At 34.3% G+C, this 27,709-nt stretch overlaps 1 protein-coding gene across 3 annotated transcripts in view; it reads right to left on the bottom strand.

Moving 5' to 3' along the window:
* Positions 1-27,709, bottom strand: part of LOC141449758 (LIM homeobox transcription factor 1-beta) — a 63,621-nt gene that overhangs the window by 3,327 nt on the left and 32,585 nt on the right. For 2 of the 3 annotated variants that reach the window (XM_074119495.1, XM_074119494.1), the window contains exons 3-6: positions 21,203-21,420; positions 20,766-20,959; positions 15,854-15,986; positions 9,266-9,457 (exon numbers count right to left, since the gene is read on the bottom strand). In XM_074119495.1, the coding sequence (XP_073975596.1) occupies positions 9,266-9,457; positions 15,854-15,986; positions 20,766-20,959; positions 21,203-21,420 (737 nt within the window). The remainder of the gene's footprint in view (positions 1-9,265; positions 9,458-15,853; positions 15,987-20,765; positions 20,960-21,202; positions 21,421-27,709) is intronic. The other variant, XM_074119496.1, reaches the window with a different exon arrangement.

Here is a 27,709-nt window from a genome sequence, read left to right as displayed (position 1 = left end):
TAAAAATATTCAAATGGGAATGCATAACCTTTTAAAGGTTTCATTACCAAAATAATAGCAAGCAACCCTCCTTATTCGTGCTCCATGCTGTGGGTATATTATTTTCGTTTTCTTTTTTGTATCTTTAAGCTGAAAAGAAATAGAAATGTCATGTCAAAATTATGCAATTGTGCGCCATTGCTGTGAAAAAAAGAACTGCAATCTGGTAAAGTACCAGTGATAAAAAGGCGAAAACTTTTTTTCAACACTGGTGTACTATGGAATATTCTTTGCATTTTCATTCGACTTTGCTACAGAAATGTTTAATGATGGCGGGTTCTTAGTAAGAAAGAATATGGTGCTTCTTTTACCATCTCAAAAACTTATCAACAAATAAATAAGTATATTAAGTTTTAACTTCAGATTTTTTAGTACATTATTAAATAAGTTTGAATTGTTTATTTGTGGATTTAGTTCACAAATTCTTTAAAAAAAAAACTCGAGGTGAAACAACTATTTTGACTTTCACTGACTTACTTACCTGATGTTCCATCGGATAATAAAAAAAAAAGTTCACGCATAATTTCATCAATAATTCATCAATTTTTGAATTAAGAAATTAAATATTGTATCGGAAATCTTAGAACCGAAAATAACACTATGAAAATACAACCAAAAAAAACTTATAAAATAATAATTAAAACAAAAAATAACTTAACAATAACATACAAAGTTTTGGCTGGGCTGTCAATCAATGTATATTATATTTGCGGTTTATACGGGAAGCTTGATCGACAAAAATTGAAAATCGATTTACGTCGTTACTTCTAGAATCACAAACGATGTACGGAGAAGTATTCAGCAGTTACCTTTACTATTAATAAAAAAAGTAAAAGGTAAATATTGCTATCGTATTAAATTTTCGAACGCTGTTCACTCAGTCCGAAAAAGTCCACGAAAATCGTTGCAAAATGTTCTAATTACATTTTGTTTCAAATGATTTGTCCAAGGCAGATGAAAGATTTAAAGATACGCTTCACTCTTTGAAGCCCCATTTCATTGTATCATACGAATCCATCGACTTTGTATTAGTTACGAGGATATTAAATTAAACTTAAATTCCGAGTTAAAAGATTTCATTGTTTTTTTAAAACCTGTTTCATTAGAATTCTTTAATTTTTCTATTAAGTATTCATATAAATTTTGATTCTAAGTTTCAAGAAGAAAGAATTTAAAATGATTACGTAAATGAAGTTCCTTCTAGTCTGAAGTATCACTTCAGTCAATTATTCGTCTTTTACTTCTATATGACTATATAGGGTGAACCAGTATGTATTGTGCATAGGCCTACTGTGTGTAGTACACCTAAAGTGGAGTTCAATGACGTATTGGCCAACTTCATATTTTCCAGTTCTTGAGTGACGTCACTTTGAATTTTTTTTTTCCAAAATCATTACTTTTTTTCCAATAAAAATGTTATTACTCAGAAAGTTTTAGTCTGAATTCGATTCTGATGACACGGTTAGAAAGACAGATAAATTTTCTAAAAAATTGATACCATTTCGAAGCATAAGTTATTCTCCAAACAGCCTCAATCTTCCTCCGAATGCTGGAAAAATAAAAGTAATCGAAATTTTTAAGAAAACTCATTAGGCCTCTTACGTAATCATTACCAGACCTAGGTGCTGGCACTTTTTATAAAAGTTTCCTTGTTTAATGGGCTTTCAAACGGTATATCATTTTCCAGGATTCCTTTTATCTTCGTATGAAAGACAAATTACGTTTGTTTTACAAGAAAACGTATTCACGAGCACTCAACAGTGTTAGTTATCAAGTTGTTTAATTCATTGAAAACTCTTTTAGATGGACCAATAGTACATTTTTAAAGTAGATTGTCTTAAAATAAGGAAGTTAAAGGTTACAAATTGCACTTAAAAAAAAAAAAATTCTGATCTCTCTGAAATATTTGAGAAAATGTTAGGAAATATTTTAAACAAGTACTATTTTTATAATCAAAAATTCATATGTTCTTACTCCAAATTACAATTTCACACACAACTACGATGTTGATCAGAAGTTTTTTTTTTTTTTTTAAAGTGCAATTTGTAACCTTTGACTTCCTTCATAATCAGAATCGAATTTAGACTAAAACTTTCTGAGTAATAACCTTTTTATTGGAAAAAAGTAATGATTTTAGAAAAAAAAAGTGACGTCACTCAAGAACAGTGGGAAATATGAAGTTGGCCAATACGTCATTGAACTCAACTTTAGATGTACTACACACAGTAGGCCTATGGACAATACTTACTGGTTCACCCTGTACAAAAATCTTTTAAAAGCTCATTTCCATGAAAACAGATTTTGATGGGGTTTTTGTTTTTTTGGGATTAAGTGATGAGAAGAAAATTGGTTAGAACCAGAAGATTCAGATGGCTAGAGATAGTCGAGCGATGTTGCATCCAAGATTTGTTTACATTCTCTTAGTATACTAGTTTATTTTTTATAAAAATAAAACAATGGTAATCTATTTTCGATATAAAAAGCCAAATTACTGTTTGTGCAACAAATACTTCATTGAATACTGTCCCCCTTTGAATTTTTTTTTTTTTTATATCCTGAGGGTGATTCTCAGATAAGGAAAAGGGAGGATGAACCAGAGGAGGAGGAAGCAATGGAGAAAATAGGATGCCGCGACTCGCTAGGAATGTGTAGTGGAAGGGAATTCGGCGTGTTTTGTTAGAAGATCATGCGCACTATCCTGTTCTAAAGTCTTTCAATAACATCATGGAGGCTGGCACGAGCAGCATCAGATCTCCAATTCTTTTGTTCTGTCTATACACTAGCCGTTCACTTTAAGCTTGACCGAGGCCACTTATTGTTGATAGAATGATATTAATCGTGTTGCCCTCCTGACAGCACTTGACATTCCGTCGGCCATTGTTCCTTCCATCTTTCAGACTGTACGCGCTACACAGGAATGTTGTTCCATTGAAAAATATGACTAATATTATGTTCCCTTTGGGCGAATAGTTGTGACGAGTTGTTTACATTTATCACGGTTTGTTACAAATGACAAGTAACATTTGCTTTTGAATTGAACTGGCATAACCTTCAAGCATATGTTAAAATGGATCTTTTTAACATACAAATGTAACTTATACTTTTCAAATTTCTTGTACCAGTTAAATATTAGCAATATTTTAAGCAATAAAGCTCTGTTTTAGCCATTCTTACAAAAAAAAAAAATAATTGTCAGTTTAGAATGTGTCTTTTGTAACTTATAGTCTCTTAAAGCTCCACCTAGGAGAACTTATCTACTTAAATCACAAGCCTTGCATAGACTGAGACCCTGATTCAGAAAAGTACGCGAGAGAATAGAGCTGTGGGGTTCAACCAAACGCTCCAATCTCCAAAGGATTCAATCTCTTCAGTCTAAAATACTTCCAACTGTTGTAAACGCTCCATTTTATGTCTCCAACCTGACTACTCGTATACACACTGACCTTAACATTCCTTTTGTCACACAAGTTGCTAAAATGCGATACAATAAACTCCACTTCAACCTGCAATCTCATATAAATCCTCTAGCTCAAAATCTTTCTTCTAGAACTCTTCCTGATAACCCCGTACAAGACCGTCTTAAAAGACAGTGGCCTCGTGATCTCCTCTCTAGTGAAGAGAGTGACTAATAGCCTAATGTTTTGAAGTGTTACCACTGGGTAACTTCTCCACTCGTTTGCTTCATTTTTTACTCTGTTATCACTGTTACTTATAGCGCCAACGCGCTGATTGTAGCAAAAATAAACGCAAAAATTAAAGATTCCCTTTTTACGAAAAATACTTAAGTCAGACGCATCCTAATAATAAGCCTAATGGAACCTACCCCTTAGTAATTTTATTAATTTTGATATGTGCACGGTTCTAATATTTAGCTAAACTTATTTAAGTAATATTTATTCATGGCTCGCTACAGCCAAATTAAGCAAAGACCAGCGGACAAGTAACAGCTGAACCGTGTACACCTGCAAGTACACTATAGGCACCATGGGATTAACGACACGAGCAAAGGGAAAAACCTTTTATTGTTTACGTGCTTGATACGGAGACCATGGTAGAGACTAGAGGAGAGCAGGGGGTGAAATGCCCAGTTTGAAAACATATTGGGGCCCGGATGGGACATAACAGTGGCACCCCATCCACTAGTTACTACCCGCGTACTTACGTGTTCCAATACGGTCTACACCTATATATCCACACCCTTCGCTAGATCCCAGAAATATTATAGACCATGAGGGTGTGAATTGGCCAAAGTAAGCATAACTGTTGGCAATTTTTTACACTTTGCGGCATGAAAGGCTGACGCTAGAGTTCCAAACTTGCACGGGTTTTTTTCCCATACTTTTTTTTATGGGCAAATATGCGGCCTGCAGGGCGTACTCCACCTGATACAAACGGCACTGGTTATTCTCTTGCACATTTTTGGTCTTCTCTCTCGAACTCTCTCTTTTTTTTTATATAGATGGAATTATTAGCCAATAACCATTTAGATTGGGAAACACATTGTTATTAATGTTTTCACAGTTCAAGTAATAAATTTTATTGAGCAAAATAATTGCTCAGATTAAATATTATTGGAAAGATTTTTATTAGCAAAGTAATATTGTAATTACCTTATAAAAAAGTTATATTATTAAAATTTGCTCATAAAATAGTTTTTTACTGAGAAAATGAAATCATTATTATTTTTAATTCCATTTACGCTATCTACTATACAGGGTGTTCATTTTAAGACGGCTCCAATGCATTTCATGCTTAAACGGTTGATCTGAGTAAAAAATGGTAGAGGAAAAATTTGTTGCCTGTCACCTCTAGTTTCAGAATATGTGACTTGATTTTGGATTCCTGCCCGCTTACGCGGCTGACGCGCGACCAAAACTGAGGGTTCGCAGTTGACCCCCATTTTCATAAACATATGATTTAAAGAGTATAAAAAGTTATGAAAGAATCCGGAAACCGCAATTCGATATCTTCAAAATTAAAGGTGCTAGGCCATTTCAAAATCTGGTATTTATTAATCATATTTCAATTTTTTAACTTGTTATCAAAGAGAAAGAAGAGCACGCGATAGGTCATTTTTATGTATTTTTTCATCCCCTTTCTACTAAAAATATTGCCAAGGCAGTAAAGCTAGTATTGTTCTTAATATCGGGAAATAAGTCGTCAAATGTTAAGAGCTTTAGATGTTCTCAAGCATACACTGTAATGGCTAAAAATTAATTTTACATCTGTTACAAACAAGAAGGTTTAATAATTATTTGGTAATTTTGGGAGAGTTGCGCTTAATTACCAAAAAAATTGGAAACCTCCTGCTACATATTTAAGTGATCAATATCTTTCATGTAAAGGATCAAACTTATTCCTTAATTTATCAAATAATGCACTTTACTCAACTTGTGAAGCATGTACTGTGCCTTCAAAGGTGCCTCCTCTGGCTCGCAAGCCAGGTTAGCCAGGAGGTTATCAACTGCTCTCTGTATCTGAGGAGGCACCTCTGAAGGCACAGTACACGCCGTCTTAAAATGAACACCCTGTATAAACAGAACTTGAATGGAATCGAGTTAAATTTTCCATTTCGAGTTGACACTGGCAATATTCGTGTTGAGATTCCATGAGTGAAAATAAGAGGACAAATTAGCCTGGTATGTGCATGATGTGAGCATATGTATGAGTGACAGTGGAGTGTGTGCGGTCAACAAAAAAGACGGTTGAAGTTAGATAACAAGTTAAGGTGGCACCACTGACTTTTGTGAATAAACTTATAAAACTATTCAGTCAATCGTCTGAATTTTACTGGACAAATAATCTAGTTTTTTGGAGAAAAAAAAAAATCCAAAATTGGTCTATAATTTTTTTTTTAACAAAAAAAACTTGTAAGTCACTGCGCAAAAATAGTTCTACGATTATGTCAAACATTTGGAAGGAGGGGGGAATTGAAATTAAAGTACTTTTAAGCGAAAGAAGTATTTATTTTTAAAATTTTAGGCGAAGTCAATATCTGGCGAGGACAATGGCGGCTAGAGCTTTTTTTTAGTGCACTATCAGCTTCTGGATAGTATTCTCTTGTTACAGACCTGGAAGTGAACTATAAGAAGTTCCTAGAAAGGGAAAATCTGAGGGCTAGCAGATGGATTTTTAGTGTAATTTATAGATTTATCAACTGTTATCACACATTAAATATTAATAATGGAAACGCAATAATGCAATCAGTGCTAATCTTCGGGAGGAGTCTTTGCGGAGGAGTCTTTGCGGAGGAGTCTTTGCGGTCTGCCCAGTCTTCCGCCAGGTCTCTTTTATACAAAGAGCTCGTTCGTAACCGTCTCGCTCTTTAGTTTTAATGGTAGCGCAGCTGACACGTTAAGTCTTATTGAGCTTTGCTGGTTGTTTAAGTTGCGAGGTGAGCTGCTATACCTGAACTACATGCCGTGGTATGACAGAGATATACATAGATATCTGTTCATTGTGTCACTCTGGAGCCAAGGAGGACATTTTCCACTTTGTGGCTGAATGTTCGATTCTCAATGAGATACGAGTACGACTCCTTTGGCTTGGTCGTCAGATCTCAGTTTTATTTTTATCTCCAAATGGAGAATAGTAAACCTCTTATATCTTTTGCTCGTTATGCATGGCAATACCGCTATCAATTTGTGCAACTCTTCAATTATTAACAAATTAATAGCTTGTTTAAACTTTTCTTTTATTTAATGCATTTAAAATCTTTAATTCATTTAAATTCAAAAGAATGTATTTTATAATTCGCACCATGTATCTGTTCTTTTTATCTTTCTTTTCATGTTTTTTGTATCAGTTTACATTTTTATGGTATGTGCATGTCTACTTCCGGCAGACGGATTTATCCTTGCCGTAAAATACTTATTTATATATTTCTTTTTTAATTTATCTTATAAATAAAGTTTTATTATTATTATTATTATTATTGTTACTAATAATGGATCGAATTTCAAAAATAAAGTCAATGATTCAACGACTTCAGTTGAAACTGTAAAAAAATAATAAAAAAAGGCAACTTTAAAATAAGATCGGGTATCTGGACAAAGCTGATTAAGAAGGACACGACGAGAAGATGTGTAACCATTAAAGAAGAAGAAAATAAAGAAATTGATGAGATAAGAAGATGGCTGAACAGAATGCTGCTCTGGCATCGCAATAATAGCGCTTTGTCAAGACGCCCGGCAACAGCGGTCCGTCGGGAAAAAGTCCAATTTCACGTAATTCAATGATGAAAACTAAATATTCCAGCGGAAATGATCAATCCACCACTTAACGACCCCAATTTGTTCGTTTACTAAATCACTAGTTCTTATCTACTTCATTTTAATCAATTGAAAATGCTGCAAATTGAGGTTCAATAAATTTGACTTTTGATAAATAGATACTTTTTTGCTATAGCAATTTTTTTTGGTTTTTTAATAAAAATCAAAAAGAAAGCAACAATCAGGAGCTCGCAGGATGTTTAGTCACTGTAAAGTTAAAATTCTAATGACAAGTTTTCTTGAAAGTAATTGTCACACAATGAGAATTCTGGCAGAATTAACCGCGAACTAAGAAATCTATATTGTAAAATTTCACTTAAAAACCCTGCTAAACTTGGTAAAGGTTAAAGCACTAGAAGTATAATATAGCTGGTAAAACTGTGGACGCATTTCACTCATAAAAATGCCCTAAAATCAATTTAATGTAGCCATATTGTGTTGCTAGTCAGTTCAAAAAGTTGAAACGAAAACCACTCGAGCCTTTAAGAAGAAAATTACTATAAAGTTATAAAAAAAAATAAAACGCATCTGTGAAGAAACCCTTCCGCTTCTCGGATTTCAACACAAACCCTTAAAAAACAGGAAAATATAATAGATTATCAAGTATGGGTTTCTTTTTTACAGCAATCGTTTGTCTGTCGTTGATCAGCACCGGTTTGAGGGCGTTAGTAAATTTAAATATCTAGGAGATATTCTCACTAACAAAAATGAGGTAAGCCGAGATATAGAAAGTAGAATGGTGGCCGGAAATAGGTGTCTGGGAGCGCTAAGGCGGACATTCTATAATAGATCCCTTTCAAGAAAGTCCAAATTGACGATCTACAAGTCAGTCGTCCTTAGACCCGTTGTAAGGTACGGCTCGGAATCGTGGACGTTAAGGCATGCAGACGAATCGAAATTGAACCGCTGGGAAAAAAAGGTATTAAGGTCGGTCTATGGACCAGTGTGACAAGATGGGGTCTGGAGGTGCCGAAAAAACGCGGAGTTAAGAGAGTTGTAAAGTTGGGAAAAGGATTTAGTGTCCGTCGTCAGGCAAGGAAGGTTGCGTTGGGTGGGATGGAGAGTGAGAGAGCACCACGAAGAGCGCTGGAGGGTCACCCTGGAGGCAGTAGACCGAGGGGGAAAGACCTAGGCTGCGTTGGATGTGTGATGTGGAAGAGGATCTCCGGGAACTGAAGGTAAGACAGTGGAGAAGGGAAGCTCTGGATAGAGAGGCTTGGGGTCGGGTACTGGCGAAGGCCAAGGTCCGACTCGGGCCGTAGTGCCACAGTTGAGATGAGTTTGTCTATCATTTCTGTTACACGCACTTAAACGCTATAATCTTATATTTAATGAACTCTAAAACGTGAATTAAAATTAAGTTCAGCAATCCTTTTTTTCACTGCTAAGTGAAATAAAATTAAAAAAAGCTCGAAAATATTTTGGGATAATTATTTTATCCCTTGATATACGCATTTATTTCCTTTATTTTTTGTTTTAATTTATGTTAATAGATATAAAGTATTTGAAGTACACTCTTTAAAATGTTAACAAATGTGCGTTGGTGTAAAAGGGATACAGGTTAGGGTGAAGTACCAGAGTTAGTTACCAAGTCCTCAGTCCATGGCCCACTTTGTCTCATGAATATCACACGTTCGCACAAACACGCGTCCACACTTAAACCAACCTCGCCAAAACAAATACGCTTTCTCCGACATGTTACCAGGTACATTCTGACAGGGCCAGCTTGTAAATAATTTATCAGTTACAGCTTTTAGGAACTTCTTTAACTCACTCATGCACACTCACAAACAAAAAAAAAAAAAAAAATACACACGGCATTTAAATTAAATTCATTAGTTTCTGTACCTTAAAACAAACATTTTTATAGGATGATTTAAAAAAACTAAAAATAAAAAAGACAAGTTTTTAAATCAATTTTAATGATTCAAGCAATTTAAAATGATATAAATTACCTAGCGGATTGAGGTAGTGCCTAGGCTGTTGTTCGGCCAGCATGTTCTTATAGAAACTAGGGTCATCCTTGTCTATAGTTTCTTCTTTAACGTGCAGATATTCTCTTGCTTCTGAAGATATACAGTGGCTGGTCTCTGTATCGCTACAACTGTCGTTCAGATAACCACCCGGGCCGCCACAACCTGGAGAACCTAGTAAAGATAATGATTGGAAACAAAATTTTATAACATATACATGGTGAAACTTAAAAAGATGTGAAAGAAAACATATGATTTTTGCTTAGGGATTAAGGATAAAGGATCTTAACTTGCTTTGGAAAACAACTTGAGGTTTGCGGCTCTACCTAAGCATTTTAAATCCAATAGAAAATTTAAAATTGTACACTAAACCAATAAAAACTCCTAAAAAAAATGTTTCTTTCTCAAAATCAACGTAATAACCTACACATTCCATTTGGTTCTGATTGAATAAATTCCACAAATTCCACGACTCTTAGTACCATAATCATAATTCTGTATATTCAAAAGATGTCAAATCACACCTTTTACCCGATACTGCATTCAGATATCTGAAAAAAGCCAGCGTCCGAATCAATAATTTAATTTAATTCAAAATACGTGAAGTGGAAAATGAATTCATTCACATGCCATTTTAATCTCCTATTTCCAAAAAGAAAATAGATAGGTAAAATCTACGTTCTTTTTAACAGTGCTGAATCTCACGTACGGAAACTTACGCTTTTAAATGGCCGGATAAACAGCTTTGCAAACATCGTACGGTGCTTGTAGTAAGTAAATACTGCATTATTTTATCAAAATATTCTTAGTAGAGTGCTGCTGATAAGGACTTTGATGAATACATTCTTATTCTTATTTATAATGAAACAAACTTACCTAAATTAATTATTTAAATTCAACATGAAATACTAGATTTTAATTCGAATAAAAATTTGACTTAGTCGAAAGAAACTTAAATGTGAGTTCCAAAATCAAATTTACAAAAATACGAATAAAGGTGGGAAATTCAATTCAAAAAAGGAAAATTCATTGCTGGAAAATATGAATGAAATACGAAAAATGAGAATAAGTTAATTTTCTTGTCAAAAAATATAGACATAAAAATTAAAATATATAAAGTTAATGCACAGAGATTGGCTGAATAAAAATTAGGAAGCTATGAGAGACTTAGATTACTCTATAAACTACAAAATTTTGCTTTCAGAAAACGGTCTTATATCTTTAAACTAGTCATTTTGTTGTAGCACTTCTGAAAAAATAGTATTGAACTAATTTTGACTTTAACTAATTTCTTAAAACCCAAAAAATAACGCTAAATTTCTGATTTTAAGATCTGGTAAAAGTTGGTCATAGTAAATTTTAGCAATTACTTGACTTTAAAAATATGAATTTAACACATTTATACGAAGACATGTTTTTAGTGAGTGGTCTGAATTAATTAACGTTGATGGAACATAGAGAACTAGCAATAACTAATAACAAAACAGAAAAAGAAAAATATTTACTGAAGTTTTTAAAGTATTAAAAATCCTAAGAAATTACGATAACTTCAAATAATTGAATGCTTAAGCGATTTGCATAACCACAAACTCAGCCAGATATATTTGACTACGTAGCTGATATTTAGAAGAAAGAATTCATCGTAAAGCCGGATGCAATCTAGGCAGTACCCATTTACATATTATTGTTGAATAATTTACTTGTTATTAATTGAGTGTAATTTGTGCTCTTGAATACTTCTGTAAGACGAATTGAAGATTCAAATTTTGTTCTAACTTCGTGTTTCATATTTCAACAGTAACCAACACTAACTTTGTCTTTTTTCTATTTTAATGTGCATGAGTACGTGATTAGTCATCTTAAAGATATATCAGAAGAATAATTTGGAAAAGAGTTAAAATAACGTGATTTATTTACGAAGATGTAATTTACAATAAAAAGTTAGAGCAGTAAAATTACTTAAATGATATCAATTAAGCATGAGTGAAATATTGGGGACTAGCTGATTTGTGTACTTTTTGGCGTTTAATCAATCCTTATACTTAACTTTTTAAACTGTAAGTTTTTGTTAAAGAGATTTGAATGGACAGTACTTATGTGGCCTAAAACAACCATTGGCCAACGACAGAGGTACTACTTGTGCAATGTGCAGTGAGAAAGCAAAATTATTCAAACGAAAGTGAGAGTTAGTTTATTTTTGCTTTCTTAAGAAGAAGAATTCAAAACCTGCAGATTTTTGGTTTTGAATGTACAGCGGAAATACATCTATGAAAAAAATATGAGATAGAAATAGATCTGTATATTGTCTGTCTGTACACCGGAATAACTCAAAAACAAAATAAAAATCTTATCATTATTGCGATTTTTATGAGTTTTATTGGTATTTTAGGTATTATTTTCCAGACCGGTTCTTATCAGCTTGTGACGTAGAATCACTTGGGTTTCAGAAATTGAGTGCCGAACAGACTTCACTTAAAAGAAAATGCTTGTAAAAAACAAAAACACAATCGACTGACTTAATAATATTAAAAACATAAGCGAAGTAATTTGTGGGTATAAAAGGAACATCGATAGATTTAAAGATGGTTTTAGTAGATACGTATATGTTGCACCAATGTACATGATTTGCAGCTTTAATGCAGATTGCATAGAAGACAAACTAGCTTAGATTTGGCCCAATTAAACTCAACGCTTCTTAACTGTATTGATTTTCTTGATTAAAAAACAAAGAAAAGGCAAAAAAAAGGAGATATTTAAAAAAAAAAAATGCAGTTTTTCTATCTAAAAAAAACAGAAAAAGTAGAAAAAAAAAGTCCTGCCGGCCATTTTCCTAAAGCAAGCGTTAGGTTGCGAGTGATGCAGGGTTAGCGTAGTATCCAAGGCAACCAGTTCACTCAGTAACTCCCACCATGCTAATACGAGACGACCCCACGTGACCCTCTTTATGTGAGGTTTCTCCCCATGGCTGTAGAATGTGCTTCGTTCGTCTTTTGTACCGTACTGAACTTGGCACTCTAATCATCCACACCGCACACCCACCCTCACCAAATTGTCTCAGCATCTTCATGAAATATTATGGAATCGCTGCTCGTAAATTATTAGATTTGACCTACAGAAAGAAATGAATACTTTCTGATTTAAACAAAGTCTGGTGTGTAATATGCGTTTTATACTCTCGCTGCAATAATTATTATTAAAACTTGCTAAGATATTAGTTTTCTGCTTGTTCCTTAATTGTGTGGGACCATGCAAAGAAGGAGAGCTTGCGGATATCGTCTGACTACATTCATACTGCGGCATTTCGTATAAAAATGGCCGAGAGACCTATGTCCATGGCCGATCGAAAGTCAAGCTAAGTAAGTACAACCTCCCATGGTAGCAGAGCTTTGCACTTTGAGAAAGCATCTGTATAGAATGGGAGCTTTGATTCATCTCCTTGTAGAATGCAGGCATATGCTTGCAAATGATTCCTAACGATTAGCGCCTGCTACTTATGTTATAGTCGAACGGGAAGTCCAAGTGTTCGCCTACCTGAAGACTAATGTGAGCTGCTGTCTGCAAGGGGCCAACTTGTAACCTAAAATAGCATATTTTTCTTCTAATGGAGGCCCCGATTCCAGAATAGATAGATGTCCGCCTCCAGACACAAATAAGACCACAATTTACCTATCTTCAGAATGTTGGGCTGTCTCTAAGATGGGTTAAAAAGAGATTAAGATGGGCGAAACCATGAAGTCAATATGATATGGTAAAGAAATTCTACCGAAATAGAAGTTTAAATAGGGTCTAATTTGCGATGAATTGATAGATAACTGAAAACTAGACAAAAGTTAGAAATGGGACAAAAAATACAGTAGGCTAGCGGAAGCGGATTCAGGAAGATTCATATCCAATTATTCCAAGATAATATTTAAAAGATTAAAATAATTGCTTCTTTATCAAAGCTAAAAATAAGCCGTTTTTCTTCCATTATACTTCATACAACACAGCCACTAATTTTATCTTGTAACCCTACTCAACGAAAATCGAAACCAGATTCGAGAAAATTGTGAGAAAAAAAGAAGAAAAATCTTTGTAAAATGTGTGTAAACAAGTGTAAAGTCACAATTCCGATTGTGAGGATACGATCGATCGAAATCTATTATAATAATCGAAGAAGCAACAGTAGTATCGATATTAAATTCTAGCTTGAGCTCCCAACAAGTTGGTTTTCAAAAACAAAAATACCTATGAATTTTTGTTAATTTTTACTATATTATAAATAAAATAATAATAATAAACGTTTTTCATTGTGAATGAATACGAGGTGTGTTCAAAAAGTAACGGGAATTTTTAAATTTCGCGGGTTTGGAGAGTCTGATTGTAAAATTTTTTTTTTATTATGTTGGTACACATGCCCCTGAAGTACGATAAAATTTTCAGTAATATTCATTGTTTACTTCTTAAGTGGCAGCCGTTAAGGTTAGACGTGTTTTTCGAGCTTGGCGATTTTTGTTTGTTAAAAAAAAATGGATCAAAGAATTTGTATTAAATTTTGCGTAAAAAATGAAATAAAGTGTAATAAAGTGTGTGAAATGTTAATAAAGGCATATGGTGAGTCTGCTATGAGTAAAACAAGGATTTACGAGTGGTATAAGCGTTTCCAAGATGGCCGCGAAAACGTTGAAGATGACGAACGACCTGGACGTCCAAGCACATCAACAACCGATGAAAACGTGAAAAAAGTGAAAGAAATGGTTATGAACGATCGCCGAATCACAATCAGAGAAGTCGCTGATGATGTTGCCATATCAATTGGCTCATGCCATGAAATTTTTTCGGATGTTTTGGGTATGAAACGTGTGGCAGCAAAATTTGTTCCAAAATTGTTGAATTTCGAACAAAAACAGCGGAGAATGGAAGTTGCTCAAGAGTCACTCAATGAAGTCGACAACGATGCGGATCTACTGAAACGTGTTATAACAGGTGACGAAACATGGGTTTACGGATATGATGTCGAAACTAAGGCTCAATCGTCCCAGTGGAGGCATTCTGGATCGCCAAGACCGAAAAAGGCTCGACAAGTGCGGTCGAATGTGAAGGTTATGCTCACTGTGTTCTTCGATTTTAATGGCATAGTGCAACATGAATTCTTGCCACAAGGTCAAACAATCAATAAGGAGTACTACCTACAAGTTCAACGCCGTTTGCGTGAAGCAATCCGAAAAAAACGCCCGGATTTGTGGCAAAACAATTCATGGATTTTGCACCACGATAATGCACCTGCTCACACTTCATTGCTTGTTCGTGAATTTTTGGCCAAAAACAAAACTTTAACGATGCCCCAGCCTCCATATTCGCCAGACATGGCTCCATGTGACTTTTTTCTATTTCCAAACATAAAGAGAACATTAAAAGACCGTCGTTTTACAAGCATAGATGACATTAAAAGCGAATCGCTGAAAGCTATCACAAAGATCGAGTTTCAGAAGTGTTTCGAGGATTGGAAAAAGCGCTGGCACAAGTGTATTGTATGCGAAGGGGACTACTTTGAAGGCGACAATATTAATGTAGATGAATAAATAAATATTTTTTTCAAAAAACGAAAATTCCCGTTACTTTTTGAACACACCTCGTATATTCGAATATAACGTTCGCAAGTGACGCAAAACCATTAACATTACCATTACAAAATAAAGGACAGAAGGCCTATTTTAGTGAATAAATAAAGTTAGAGGACAGAGCAGTGAAATAAAGGACTGTGCTCCTAAATAAAGGACCGCGTGGTCACCGTAGTTAAAAGAGACGATATTCTTCTCAGGGTACGATTAAATAACCTAGAGAAGTTGAGCAATCTGTAACCCTGTTTGCCGACATATGCACTAGACATGAGGATGACATGTGGAAACCAGAGGAACCAGGGGACTGGCGACTAAAACCTTGGACCTCGTAAAAGGGATGGGTTCTATCTAATATAAAATCATAACCTTCTTTGGTTGTGATGCCCCGGGGAAATAGATTCCGTCATGTGATTCAACGTAATAATAATTACAAAATAATGAATTGGTGACTCGATTATTGAAAAAGTATTTCAGATTAAAAATTCATAAAATATTTCCGTGCTGACATGTATTTGTATAATTTCCTCAAAAACCGTTTCAGTATGGTTGCTGGCTCACTTCTATTTTTGCTCTCTTTTCCCCGTGAATTGTAATCTAAGTTCGTTTGATCTACAGTTAAGTAGTGCTGTGAATCCGATTAAAGCTGTTTATAAATAAGCAAGCACAAACCACTCTCGAAAACAATTTCTTATTCGGAAAACCTCAAACAAGTACTTCCTATGATAACTCAATTTGGAAAATTAGAAACCATCCTTACTTCCACTGACTAGTCATTAAATTTTTTAGTTAAATTTTAATAAAAGTATCCGGCAATTGGAAACCTGATTTATAAAAACATAATTAGCAAAGTTAAAGAATAAAACTAGCCTGGAGCTGTAAATGACTAGTTCCCTTCTTTATTAGCAAACATGTTAATCTTCTACTTACTGCTACATCTACGCTAATCAACTAATTACTTAATTCAACTTACTGTGATCATCATCTTTGATCTTGTCCGGCTTTTCATCTACACAGTCACCATCTTTGTTGTTGTTATTTTTTGCGTCAAGACGTGCCTTTTTTTGCATTTTCTTCATTTTGGCTCTTTGATTTTGAAACCATACCTGAACAATATAGATTTTTTTTACCTCTACTTTTAACTATTTTAATAAATTATTGTATTTCATACAAATTGTTAATCTTGGGCAGAATTTCAGAAAATTGGTTAAATTATACCATGTTTTCGCCAGAAATATGTCTTTTTACGTTTGTTGCGTGTTAGTAAGAGTAAGAAAGAGGAAGAATGAGATCTTACAATTATTATTATTTTTTTTTGGGGGGGGGGGCGCATCAACGGCTGAGGTTATTAGCGCCCGGAGCTTTTTCCAGTGCACTGCCGGCCTCCGGACAGTGTTCTCTCGTTACAGACAACACTGTCCATCACCGGACAGTGAGCTGTAAGAAGCTCCTAGGAAGAGAAAATCTAAGGGTCAGCTGCTGGATACGAACCCGGGACCTCCGCGTGGGTGTCCAGTATGCTAACCTCATAGCTAATCCCTTCCCTTATTATTATTATTATTATTATTATTAATGCTTTACCCAACAAAGTGCAGATTTTGAGAAACTTAGGACGACTGATTGGATAAATTGGAACTGTAATAATTTGTGCCAAATCCCCCATTTGTGCCAAACAAATTAACGTTTTGTTACAAATTGCAGTTACATGTTTTACAAGGTAAAAAGAATTATTTATTTATTTTATAAAAAAAAAAGTATTTAGAACTAGAACTGTACGATTCCCTTGAACGATTCCTTCTTAAGTTTTCACACATCTGTTTGAAGTACTATCGCTTTGATTGGAAAATGTATTTTAAGGAAAAACCGGATTGCCAAACCTTACTTAAAATTGTCACACATAATAACTGGCATAAACTAAAATTTAGTAAAGTAATTTGAAGATAATTGACGAGTAACCTTGAGAAAAGGAAATGAAAGTCATGTTTTTCTATGTTTTGCCGTTTTCTCAGAAAATGCTCCCAACTTAGTTGTACAAAGAGATTTCTTATTTTTCTTCGCAGTCAAATTGTACTTTGGCTTGAGACAGGAAAGCTCCAAGAAATATGCTTCCAGTATTACAATCATATTGCACGAGAGTAGATCCACCATCTTTAGTGTTAAAATGCACTAAACACAATTCTTCTTTTGTGATTATTGGTCCTCAAGAAATCCATTACCGCTTATCTCTCACCAAAGCGGATCTTTTCCATCTTCTTACACCCAGGCTTCTAATGCTCTAGCCACTCGGCCTTCCTCTATACCTTGCCTCTCCACCAATGTCTTAGAAACTCTTAGACACCTTCATACTCACAATTGTGAGTACTCGCTCTTCTTATACAAAACCACCAAACTGTTCCATTAATTTCACACCCTTTAGATAAGGATAAATATTTTTCGGACTATCTTTCTCACCCAAAATGTTCAGCATTTATTCACCATCTTTTGTGAGCACTTATATTTCTCTGGTGTAGTTTTCGGTTGGTTTGTTCATTCTTAATAAGATCCGTTAGAACCAACACCTATGGCAAATCTTAATAGATTAAGCCAGTAACTATCTAACGCTGATGATGTCATCTTAACGGGTAGAAGAAATACGGAAATTGTTACTCAAACAAAAATTGTTACTGATTTCAAGTTTTAGACACAAACGGAATGAATGGTCAAACCAGACACTTGCTGGAAGAAAAATACTCGTTTACTGGAATTAGATTTCTATTCAGATTTCTAATAACAGATGAAATGCTTTTTTAAAAAAGCTCCCTAAGTTTTATTAATACGAGTATTTGATTAGGGAATATAAAGATATATAAAACCTTGTATTGTAACATAAAGGATAACATGAAGGCTATAAAAAGATAAAGGATTATCGCCAGATACAATGTATGATACAATTTATCTACAATAATTAGATACTACAATCAATCATTCAAAATTAGACTGGTACAAAATACTTGGAGCTACTACATGGACAAACTCCCCCTCCGTTAAAGAGGCAGAAAAAAAAGAAGTGTAACAATGAAAGTCACAGCTCATTTACGAGCAAAGTTGGACTTACAATGCTGCTGCAATCTTAATTGTGGTCATGAGGACATATGTTGTTAGTGGGGTAGAATAACCTAGTATATGGCAAGGGAGTGAACAATGAAGACAACCTTACCCCTAGGTTACATTGTTAATAATCTCTCTCTTTCTCCTGCTTCTGTGAGCAACGGGATGCTGCCCTCGTTAGCACTTTAATGGCCTAATTGTGGTAATAATTAAGAAGAAAAATTAAGAATGATGCATGGCCTAAAAAGACCGCATGCATGCCAACTCTCTCAACAATTCGTTTCTCTACGTTTTAATTGCTCATACACTGTTTTTTCCCTTAACTTAGGGATTTCAGTTTAATGGTGTATGTTAGGCAGGTTTTGCATTTATGTTGATACATCAAGAAGCTTGACTAAATACTGAGTGAAGGTAGAGGCGGATTTTGGACTAGTGCAGTGATTCTCAACCAATGTGTGTGGTGCCGCCAAATTTAAGAAATACATACAATAAAAATTATATATATACATATATATATTTAATTTATTTTGTAATTTACAATCAGTAAACAATAAGTAAATATGGAGAGAGTGATGAACTGGTGCGGGAGTAGAGCAGGAGGAGAGACGGTACCCAGCGGTAGCACTCTCTATAGGTGAGAGGAGAATGTGAGGAGGAAAGAGGAGAGATGGAGAATATCAAGGAAGTCGTGGGGCCACTGGCGATTCAGTCGGCGAGGAGTATTGTGGATGTCAGAAGAAGCGAGAGACAGGTCAAGAGTATTTAGTTTTGACGAGTTGGTCTATAAAGGGAATGTTGAGGTCGTTGAGAAGAGTGAGGTTAGTCACGTAGAAAGGAGCGTCAACTATCTATCGGAGGAGTTTTGACTGAAATGTTTGTACTGTCCGTATGTAAAAATTATACGAATGTAGAAGACGATATGAGAGTAGCAGTATCATTTATACGACCAAATATAAACGAAATTATCAAAGAAAACATCAAGCCCAAATTTCTCATTAAAAGTATTCTTTTAATTAATTATTATTATATTATTAATTTAATTATTATACTTGTAATTAATCCCTTAAAAAACATATACTGTTGTTTTTGTAGTACATATTATTTTATTTTATATTGAAAATAAACATAAAACTATTTCACACAGTGTATTATGGATAAGTATAATGCTTTTAAACTTTTACTTGTTAGTGTACCGCCGAATTTCGAAACTGTTAAAAGTGTGCCGCGTCAAAAAGAAGGTTGAGAATCACTGGTCTAGTGCAATGATGGCGTATCTTTTGAGCACGGCGTGACAAAATTCAACTATGGTGTCGTGTCACATACAGAAATATTCATAATTTCTTAATATTTGCAACCATAGTAGGAAAAAAGATTTATTAAATGACCCATTTTATGATCATTGATTTTCAGGCGCCACGTTAGCCGAGAGGTTAGAGGCGAGACCTGTAAAGCTAATATGTATTGTGGTACTGGGTTCGATTCCCGGTCTAAGGGCCTTGGATTTTATTTAATGGTTAATAAAAGAAATTTACAGTAAAGTATGTTTGCTAATCGCCTCCGTCCACGATACCTAAATTAGTAGTTGGACGTTAAGCCCGCCTGAAAAAAATAGGCATTACTTTACTTTGCTACTTTACTTATGATCACTGATCTGAGAAAAGTTTGCCAGATCCTTATTCTCAATAAATACCGTAATTTCTTCGAAGTACTCCACAAATTGCTCAAGTATTATTAAAAATTATACAATTTTTTGTCTCTGTCGATGCGTGCCACCCAAAATGAGTTCAAGTGTCACCTCCGAAACGTGTGTCATACGTTTGCCATCACGGGTCTACTAGGTCTAGAGATTATGAGCATGGATTTATGAGTAAGAGATCCCCAGATCGAATCCCCGTTGGGAAGCCTTTTTATTTGTTGGAAAAAATGTAAAGTGTTTCCGTCCCCGGGCGCGACATGTTGGACGTTAAGCCCCGCCTGGATAAAAAAATTAAATAAATTCTAAGTGGAATTTAACATTCTATTCTTATTAAATAAATGTTAGGATACCTGAACTTGTGCTCTCCCTTGTGACAAAAAATAAAAAATAAAAAAAATACACCCGCCATTCCACGGACTAGAATTGCGCCAATATGAAAGCAACGACAGTTTTATTTTGTGAAACAGATTTTAATTGCAAAATGCGGTGATTAAAATTCATTCGCCTCCGGGCTGGTTAATTTTATCAAAAACCACTTTAAAAGGTTTTAGGGGCGAGGAGAGATTTCTGTTGGATAGTCTACGCAATAATCGACTCTTTTTTTTTGCAAATTAAATCTTGCTAAAACCACTTCCACCAAAAACATGAAAGGTTGTAACAATTAATGAAATAAAAATAAATAGAAATTGGATTTTATTTGTTAGACGACCTCAGATACTGGAATTAAATTAAAAAAAATATAAAAAAAAAGTACTAATAACTTCGTCACAGCTTAATGCTACAACGATCTGTTTTGTACCCTGCTCAAGTAGACATTAGGTGTTTAATTTAATCTATCTGAACTTTGTGTTTTATCAATTAATTAAAAAAAATACAATTTAAAAGTAATTAATCAATTATACAATCATTGGAATCAATTTAACAAAAAGTAATATCGCACTTTTAATACTTCTCTTTCCTAGAAAGTGGACTAATGCTGCGATCGTTTAAAAATTCAAAATTGAGTTCCCACCTGAAGTACAGCATTCATTGGTAAATAAATCAACCCAGTAAATTTTGCAAAAATTTAATTAAGCAAAGGATAACCAAATAGTAAACTCACTTGTACTATTCTAACACTGAGACCGGTATCTTTTGCTAGACCTTCTCGCACTTTTCTACAAGGTTTAGGGCTTATTTCAAAGGAAGCTTTAAATGCCCTTCTTTGTTGGGTAGTTAGTATAGTTCTGGGCCTTTTAGGACCTCGCCGGCCATCCGTACTTCTAGATGTTGCCAGTTCTTCGCATCCAAGTTCACCTGTGGAAACAAAAAAAAATTGTCGTTTATCACTACGTTGGATGTATTGTTAAGCGAAGTACAATCTTAAGTTGAGTTACAGGCAATTAATTGGTAGCGATCTTAACAGGACTTTACTCCAATTTAGATTAAATGATAAAATTAAGTTAAATAAATGGAATTATTCGAATAATTATTAAATTCCTTTATAAATATGTTTGTTATTTTAAAAGTAGAATGAAACAAATAAACGGAGAAACATACCTTGGGAATAACCTTGGAACATCTCAACTTCTTTTTCATAATCCGGTCTGCAGAAGAGCTGCCCTTGTTTTACCACAAATTGATCACCTTTTTGCAGTCTAACTCCGCACACAACACAGAGAAAACAACGTAAATGAAAGACACTGTCCACAGCTCGCATTACTAACTCTGAAGGACCGATTGTCTCTGAACAACCGAGACATTTCTTCGCGTACAGTCTGCACACAATATAAATAATTTCTACTTAAAATAGATTTTTTTCCCCTTTTTCATTATTATTATTATTTTAAAAATAATGATTAGCAAATGACATTATCAAAATATAAATTTCAACAAAAGGTATTTTGGCGCCCGAAGCCTTTTTAAACGTCCTGTTGGCCTCTCGTTAAAACACTGTCCATCACCGGGCAGTTAGCTGTAAGAGAATTTTTTTTTGCCTTTTTTTCGGCATTGGCTTTCGCCATACAGCCAGCATCGTCTAGATCAATAGAATATCACTCCACTCTCCATTCTTACTTATAAGGACATTCGGTTCACACATTCATCCCTCTACTATATACAACTATTTACATAAACCTTACAACTAATGTATGGATCGGTACTCTATATTCCTGCCATCCTTATAGCTTAACCGAAATTAAAATCACGTAATCCTTCTGTAATCATTTTCTAGCATTCATTCTAATCGGCTATAACTTTTAAATACATACATACAGTCGACTCTCGATAAATCGAAATCCAAGGGACTACAAGAAAAATTCGAATTATCGAGACTTCGAATTATCAAGAAGTTTGAATTATCAAGAAGGGGGGGAAAAAATTCGAATTATTAAGAGTTTTTATTAAAACTGTCCGGTAGGACAGTTGTATAAGGGTTGATCGTCAAAAAGTGCACGAAAAAGCGTAACGTTAAAAAACACCAAACTTTGACAATATTTTTCTCTTTTTCTATAAAAGATAAAATTCCCAAATTTTCTTTAAAATATAGGGCAAACCCTCCTTTATAACTGTAATTTTTTTGCAACCCCCCAGACCTAATAGATTTCGAGAAAAAAGTTGCCGAAAATGAGCAAAAACGGCATTTTCAGAAATTGTTGTTCTTCTTCTTCTTCTTCTTCTTCTTCTTGTTGTTGTTGTTACCTTTTTTGTAAACTACGTAGCGCCTAAACGCGAGAACCGATTTTCATGAATGAGGTGACATTCGATTCGGAATTTTATGTAGATGTGCCTTTTGGGGGTCTCGACGCTGTACACCGAATGGGAGAGGAGTTAGCCCCTTTTATGTAAGGCCCCCTTCAAAATTATTATTACTAATTACTCTGTAAATCTTAGCCCGATTTTGATAAAATTTGGTAGGATGATAGAGTTAGGGCTCCCCTACGTAACATTAAAGCGGCGATCTGCTCTTACACTAGTTAAGGGGAAGTATAGCAATCGTTTCAAATTATCGACAAATGAACTGATTTTCATGAATGAAGTGTCATTCGAATCGAAATTTTGTACAGATTTGCACTTTAAAAGTCTCGTCGCTATGCCTCATATGGAGGGGAGTTTGCCCCACCCAAGTTAGGCCGTTTCTAAAACTATTATTACCAATATTTCTATAACGCTTTGTCCGATTTTGATAAAATTTAGCACGAAGAAGTGATTAAAGCTCCTCTACATGGCTGTGAAGTGCCATCATGCTCTTACACCTACTAAGAGGAAGTACTGCAATCGTTAAAATTATCAATGGGTGAACCTATTTACATTAATGAATTGTCGTTCGATTCAAAATCTTTGCCTCTTTGCCTTTTAGGGAGAAGTACTGTAATCGCCCGTTTATTTTTCTTACTCCTCTTAAAAGGAAGGTCTGAAATCGCAGTTTAAATTTGCTTTTTACGTACAAATACCTTCCTATTTTATATAAAAAGGCTTTCTCAAAAAAATTGTTATTGAGGATGGTTTGGGGACCGCAACTATAATCATTCTTTAAAAAGATCTCTCCAGTGGTAGTTACGGTTCCTACTTAACACCTTATCAGGTTATAATGATAGAATTGCTTATTCCAAATTTAAAAAAAACAGTAAAGCAGATATGTAACTTAGCAAAATAGACAAAAATGAAAATCTATCCAAAAGGTACAAAAATCTCCTTAACAAAAACTTACAGTTTAAAAAGTTAAGTATAAGGGTTGATTAAACGCCAAAAGGTACACAAATCAGCAAGCACCCAACATTTCATTCAAGCTTAGTTGATATAATTTAAGTAATTTTGCTGCATTAACTTTTCCTTCACATTTTTTAGAATTTATTAGATGTCACAGACCCTTATGCTGGCCATTTTCATCTACAAAATATTTGTTCAAGTAGCACTGTAGATTGACTTTAATATCTATTAATCTATAATAATCAAACTATTAATTACAGGTTAAAAAGAAAACGTTCTAAAAAATAAAAAAAATTACGAGGCTACAAAATTTAAAAACTTTTTTAAAAAAATGCTTACACCAACATACATCAATGATTTCGATTATTTTATTTTTAATAAAAATCGTCTGTTTAAGTTCATTCTTCGATTAAAGTAATTGTTATTTTATGTAGTAGTCAAACGTTTATAATAATAGGTAATAATTATCTGGCTTTATCGCAAATAATATAGTTTTCTTCAATCACACTCTCAATGTAGCTGTTCTTCTCACAATGTTATATATATGTTATGTAATATAAAATAAATAAGTATTGCATACTTTTAGGACAGCTAATTATTCCAGTATTTTACTATAAGTAAAATTAAATTACAATTGAGAAATGAATAATTGTTGTTGAATAATCTACTTGTTATTAACTGTGTGTTATTTGTGCTCACGAATATTTCGGTAAGACGAATTCAAGTCTGAAATATTGTTTTAAATCCTCCGTGATTCAAATTTAAACAGTAGCCGAATCTAACTTTGTCTTTTTCTACTTTAACATGCATGTATAAGATGTGACAACTTCAGAATAAAGGGCATATTAAAGATATATCAGAAGAATAATTTGGAATAGAGTTAAAATAAAGTACCTATTTAAAAACGAAGATATAATATACATTTTATCATAATTATAACCAAATAATATTATGAACGAACTGGCCAGCATAAGGGTCTGTGACATCTAATAAATTCTAAAAAATGTGAAGGAAAAGTTAATGCAGCAAAATTACTTAAATTATATCAACTAAGCTTGAATGAAATGTTGGGTGCTTGCTGATTTGTGTACCTTTTGGCGTTTAATCAACCCTTATACTTAACTTTTTAAACTGTAAGTTTTTGTTAAGGAGATTATGTATATATGTATGTACATACGTATATAGAAAATACGTATGAGCTTACCTAAGTTTTAGACATATATAGCCTCAAGTAAAAAAGTAAAAATAATGAAAACGACAAAAAAGAACAAAAAAATTACATATGTATTAACATTTCAATAAATAATAATATACATTTCAATAAATAATAATATACATATGTAACTAATTAAAAAAATGAAGAACAGTTTTTTGTTTCAATGTGGCTTGACTTAGTCAAGTGACTAAGAATTGTAAAAAGCGTTGATGGTGGAATATTGAAAGTTTTGGCGATATCTTTTTTTTTCGAACCACTTTCCACGGCCGCGATAATGTTTTCTTTGTCAGGCACATAAGGGAGACGTACTTCCGCTTTGCACTCATCGTGACAAACTAAGAAAGAGAATTGGAAAGTTAAGCTGGGCTGAAACGAAGGAAACATTACGCACAAAATGGACAATAAGCGGAAAATGAGAAGTAAACATTACTAGGAAAAATTCGAATTATAAAGAGGTTGAAGCGGCCTCGTTCGAATTATAGAGCCTTCTCTCCCCCTGTTGTTGAGAAAAGGATTTCGAGTTATCGAGCGTATCTAAATACATACACTGAATTTTTTCGATTTACCGAAGTTAGCAGCTGTAGAGTTTGAATTATCGAAAAATTCGAATTATCGAGAGTCGACTGTATTTCTTTGCTAGCTCCGCTACAGATTTAAGATCAAAGATATTGGTGGAGAATATTATGTCTTCGTAGCGAAATGGTGCAACTAAATACCTGTATAAGTCGTCAAACATTCGTTTCCTTTCTACTTCATAACGTGGACATATTATTATTATATGTTTGAAATCCTCCTCCTCATTGCAATCTACGCAAAGAGGAGAGGACCTGTTGTTGATCCTGTGGAGATACGATCCGCACACCGCGTGGTTCGCTCTCAGCCTGCTTATTGTCGTAACAACCCATTTATTAGTGACAGTTCCCTTAAACCATGGTTGTCTAGGTAACTGATCTTCCATAGTTTTATAGAATCTCCCTTCATTAGAAAAAAATTTTAAGGCATGCTAACTGCTAAACTATTCCTTTCCGTAATTGTACTCGTATATAATTACTTTCTATTTAAAAATAAATATTGCCGTAACAATAATAATGAGCACTTTGCACAAAATTTACAATGGGAGAAAAGAAATTAAAATTTCAACGCATGTACTTCAACGCTGTGTTCATCTTTAAAAATTTTGAAGGACATATTAAAAAAATATATACTTGTTGTCGTGGCTGTGGTAATGAGGTAGTACTGAAGCTGCCGTTTCTTTGTTTATTTGAAAAAAACAAGGAAACTAAAATATTATCATTCATTTTAGTGTGTTCATTGGATCCACTTCTTGAAACGCCTGATTATCGTAAATATTTTTACAGTAAAAAACTAATCTATTTTTATCTTTTGTTGAAAAACAGTTTGAATTTTTGTAACAACTAAAAGCAAAATTAAAAACTACCTTGGTTTTGACCATCTTCACGTTGTAGGATTCTTGTAAAATTGAAATCAAGCATTATTTTTACACAAACCATTTAACAACAAATAAATAACAGATTGTACTGTCTTTGCCTAGCAGTGGCCAAACACCACTCTTGAGACCTACTCTCCATTCTTAAGGCACTTGCTAACCCCAAAATAGGGATCCGGGCCAACGAAGTCTCCCGCAGCGCCTTCACGGGCCAACAGATCTGCTGCTTCGTTTCCTTTATATCCTGAATGTCCGGGTACCCACACCAGAAAAACCTTATTCTGGTCACTGATTTCTGCCAGGGCACCCAGACAATCCCATATCAGCCTTGAGTTAACCTGATAGGAACCAATAGCTCTTATAGCAGCCTGGCTGTCCGAGAAAATTACGATCCTAGACTTAATTATTTTTCGTCTAACAATCTCGGCAGCACGGAACTTAATTTCAGCCTGAAAGACTATAGCTTTTTTACTACATCTAAGGTTATTGGCGCCCGGATCTTTTTTTCAGTGCACTGCCGGCTTCCGGACGTTGCAGACAACATTGTTATTCTGGACATTGTTATCTTATTGCAGACAACATTGTCCATCACCGGACAGTGAGCTGTAAGAAGCTCCTAGGAAGAGAAAATTTAAGGGTCAGGCGGCTGGATTCGAACCCAGGACTTCCGCGTGGGAGTCCAGTACGCTAAACGCGTTGCTAATCCCCTCTCTGACTGGATCTTAATATTTTTTTATTTATTTTATTTTATAGAATTTAGTGCTACCTTTGGACTTTACTACGCTCAAGTAGGTGTTAAGAGTAATTGTACAATAATTGAAGGGATGTACTAGTAGGTAAACATTATATTTATAAAATTTTATAACTAATGGATAACACTCTAACTGTGGTTAAACACAGTCCTATAATGTTTGCCAAGCACTTCATTTAAATCGGTTCAGATAAGTGTGACGCAATTCATACGGTAGCATGTTGGAAGGGGAGATGCTAATAAAAATTTGAAATAAGGCTAGCATATTGATCAGAAAAAGTGATAAAATTACTTTAGGATTGTGAACGGAGAAATTAATTCATTAGAGACGGAGGAACATTCTGCCTTTGGATTGAATCCTTCGTTAGTTAAAGGCTTAACTGCCGTAGTAGTTCGGTCATAAAGTTACAAAGTTAGCCTAGTGTTAGGTCTCTGAAAAGTTATCTAGAGGGCCTGTGTTTTTGACATTTTTTTTTTTTTTAATGTAAGGACTTCAATTCTGTTGGCTCTAAATTTTAACAGCTGAAAACTGTCCCCCCCATCAGTAACTGTTGCTATAATTTTTTTTAACATTCAATTCCCTTCATTAACAAGAATTCCCAAATACATGAAATGGCCTCTGTCTGCTAAGTTGAAGATTTCCAAATCTTATATTTTCTCTTCTGTATTTCAGGATTTCTCGAAGTCTACATGTACACAAGTTATTTCTTCAATTTTGTCACAGCCTTCTGCAAAATCCTTCACCTCTGCTAGTACCATCCGAGATCGCACACCTCCAATTGTTGTGTTAATCTGTTGTGGATAATGCGATTAGAGCTCGTTTGATTGGCTGGAACTGCTAATGGAGTAAAGAGAATAGAGAACAAAGGATCCATGGACCGTCTTTAACTGTAAATTCTTCTGCCAACAATCCTTGCGCCATGACATTGCAGCCATTATAAGAGC

Source organism: Rhodnius prolixus, unplaced genomic scaffold (genome assembly GCF_049639745.1).
Source record: "Rhodnius prolixus isolate KJV_2025 unplaced genomic scaffold, Rpr scaffold_2, whole genome shotgun sequence".
NCBI classification, from domain to species: Eukaryota; Metazoa; Arthropoda; class Insecta; order Hemiptera; family Reduviidae; genus Rhodnius; species Rhodnius prolixus.
Note: the sequence above shows the minus strand (reverse complement) of the source record. Positions and strands in the feature narration are given on the sequence as shown.